The 2,320-nt window shown below is 43.4% G+C and overlaps 1 gene segment (V, D, J or C); it reads left to right on the plus strand.

The window, feature by feature from the left end:
- The first annotated feature begins 1,233 nt into the window (after window positions 1-1,233).
- LOC126509650 (T cell receptor alpha variable 22-like) lies at window positions 1,234-1,751 on the plus strand. The segment is given in 2 exon segments: window positions 1,234-1,285; window positions 1,465-1,751. Coding segments are annotated over 2 exon segments (339 nt in total).
- Window positions 1,752-2,320: the final 569 nt, after the last annotated feature.

Genomic DNA, 2,320 nt, shown 5'->3' on the forward strand with positions numbered 1-2,320 from the left:
GTAAAAACTTTAAAACTCATTCCTCGTTGTTATGAACTCTAGTGCAGTGTTCCCTGCATCTCCATGTGCAAAAGCCCACAGCTGCTGCCCCTGTCACTCTGCACGCAGCACTCCTGCATTAGTTTTCCCAGTCCACTTCCTTCCTACACAGCCATTTAACAATCAAACAAACTTATCACAAACCTTTGTTATAATGGGAGTGTCTATTAAAATAAACATTACATTTGTTTGAATGCATTAATAATACCCTCAGAGTACCCAAAATGTTTCAGTGTCACCTTAAGAAAAAGAAGTTAAAAAACACACCTTTTGGTTAAATTTAAGACCTAGCCTGGATTTGAATTCTTTGCTTCTCCCTTCCCTTGATTTCTGTATCTGCCTATTCCAAGAAATAGGCTGGCTTTGTGGGAGCCTAGGCAGTTTGGATGCTCACCTTACTAGTCCTGGATTGAGGTGGGTGATCCTTGGACTTCCCACAGGTCAGGGAACCCTGATTGCTCTTTGGGCGGATGAGGAGGGGAGACTTGATCGGGGGAGGGGACTTGAGGGGGGAGGGGGAGGGAAATGGGAGGCAGTGGCGGGGAGGAGGCAGAAATCTTTAATAAATAAATAAATGTAATAATAAAAAAAAGAAATTACTAAAAACAGTAAGATGCTTTTTATTTTGCGTGTTTGGAATGCCTTCCACTTTACTTGATAAAGATTCTTTTCGGACTGGGGATGGGGTGTTTTGAGGAAGGGTTTTTCTCTGCAACAGCTCTGGCTGTCTTGAAACACACTTTGTAGACCAGGTTGGCCTTCAATTCATTGAACTCCACCTTCCTCTAAATAATCTAAAGATTCTACAGAATCTAAAGATTCTTTACTCAAAAAGTACATCTATTTCCTGGCATGAATATTTAGTTGTTCCTTTTTTAATGTTCTCCAGTTACTTCTTACACCAGTTGAGATATTTTCTCATTAAGAAGAAAAGATCCTCTTTTTCCTCAAAGATCACTTCCAGAGTCATCTCAAAATGCCTCCTACTGTGCTGCACCCAGACTCTCAGCCAGGTTTGGTTTGGGAGGAGCTTCAGGCTCAGAAGGTTGGAAGGAAACAGCTCTGTTTATGGGCTGGCAGGGTTCCTGGGTGGGGCTGATGGGTTGCAGGAGGAGGGACACTTCAACAGCCATCCTGACACCACAACCCAAGGGTTGGTTACTTGCTTCTCTCTCCAGCAGTCAGACAAGCACAATGAAGAGGCTGCTGTGCTCTCTGCTGGGACTGCTGTGCACCCAGGTTTGCTGTGAGTCTGGCTGTTCATATTCAGGAAACAGAGAGGGTTCTGCTCAGCACATGGAGGAGTGGGGAAGCAGCTCAGAGGTCCTACAGAGATCTCACCTTCTCAAAGGACATGGAGTGTGTTCAGGGTTCTGTGGATGCTCAGTGACCTCCACCTGTGTCTCTTTCTCTGTTTCTAATCAGGGGTGAAAGGGCAACAAGTGAAGCAGAGTCCTGAGTCCTTGGTTCTGCAGGAGGGAGAAAATGCAGAGCTGCAGTGCAACTTTTCCACAGTTTTGAACAGTATGCAGTGGTTTTACCAAAGTCCTGGGGGACACCTCATCACCCTGTTTTATAATCCTTCTGGAACAAAGAAGAGTGGAAGACGGAAGTCCACGACAGTCATTCAGGAACGCCGCAGCACTTTGTACATTTCCTCCTCTCAGACCACAGACTCAGGCACTTATTTCTGTGCTATGGATCCACAGTGATCCCCACACACCTGCAGCCAGCACACAAACCTTCAGCTGGCTGGGTGTGGCCCAACCAGTCATAAGACATCAGGATGCCCCACAGAACATCTGTCTGGTCCAGTATATTGGCAGAGTTTCTTTGTAGTATTGGCAGAGTTTCATCCTCAGGAAGGCTTTTCGACTCATAGGTTTAGGACTTTGGTCTTAATCTTCATTTCCCAATATATAGTCCCTCCTGAAACACAAATGTCCAACTTGAAACAGAGATGCTGATGGGAGGAATGAATCAACATGAACTTCTTTTGAGATTATAATTACAGTGTTTCCCCCTTTCATTTCCTCTCTCCAAATACTCCCATAAACCTTCTCTTTTCTGCTGCAGATTCATGACCTTTTTTCAATAATAGTGTGTGTGTGTATAATTTAATGTATGTGTATGAATATACATAATCTAAACACAACCTCTTCAGTCTATATAATTTTTTTATGTGTGTTATGTATGTTTTCAGGACTAACTATTTGACACTGGGACAACCAATTATTTATCATACTCTCAATCTATAAACATTTGTTCTTATATCCACAGA

The sequence above is a fragment of the Alexandromys fortis genome, unplaced genomic scaffold (genome assembly GCF_014885135.2).
Source record: "Alexandromys fortis isolate MF-2015 unplaced genomic scaffold, M_Fortis_MF-2015_v1.1 scaffold_87, whole genome shotgun sequence".
Classification (NCBI taxonomy): Eukaryota; Metazoa; Chordata; class Mammalia; order Rodentia; family Cricetidae; genus Alexandromys; species Alexandromys fortis.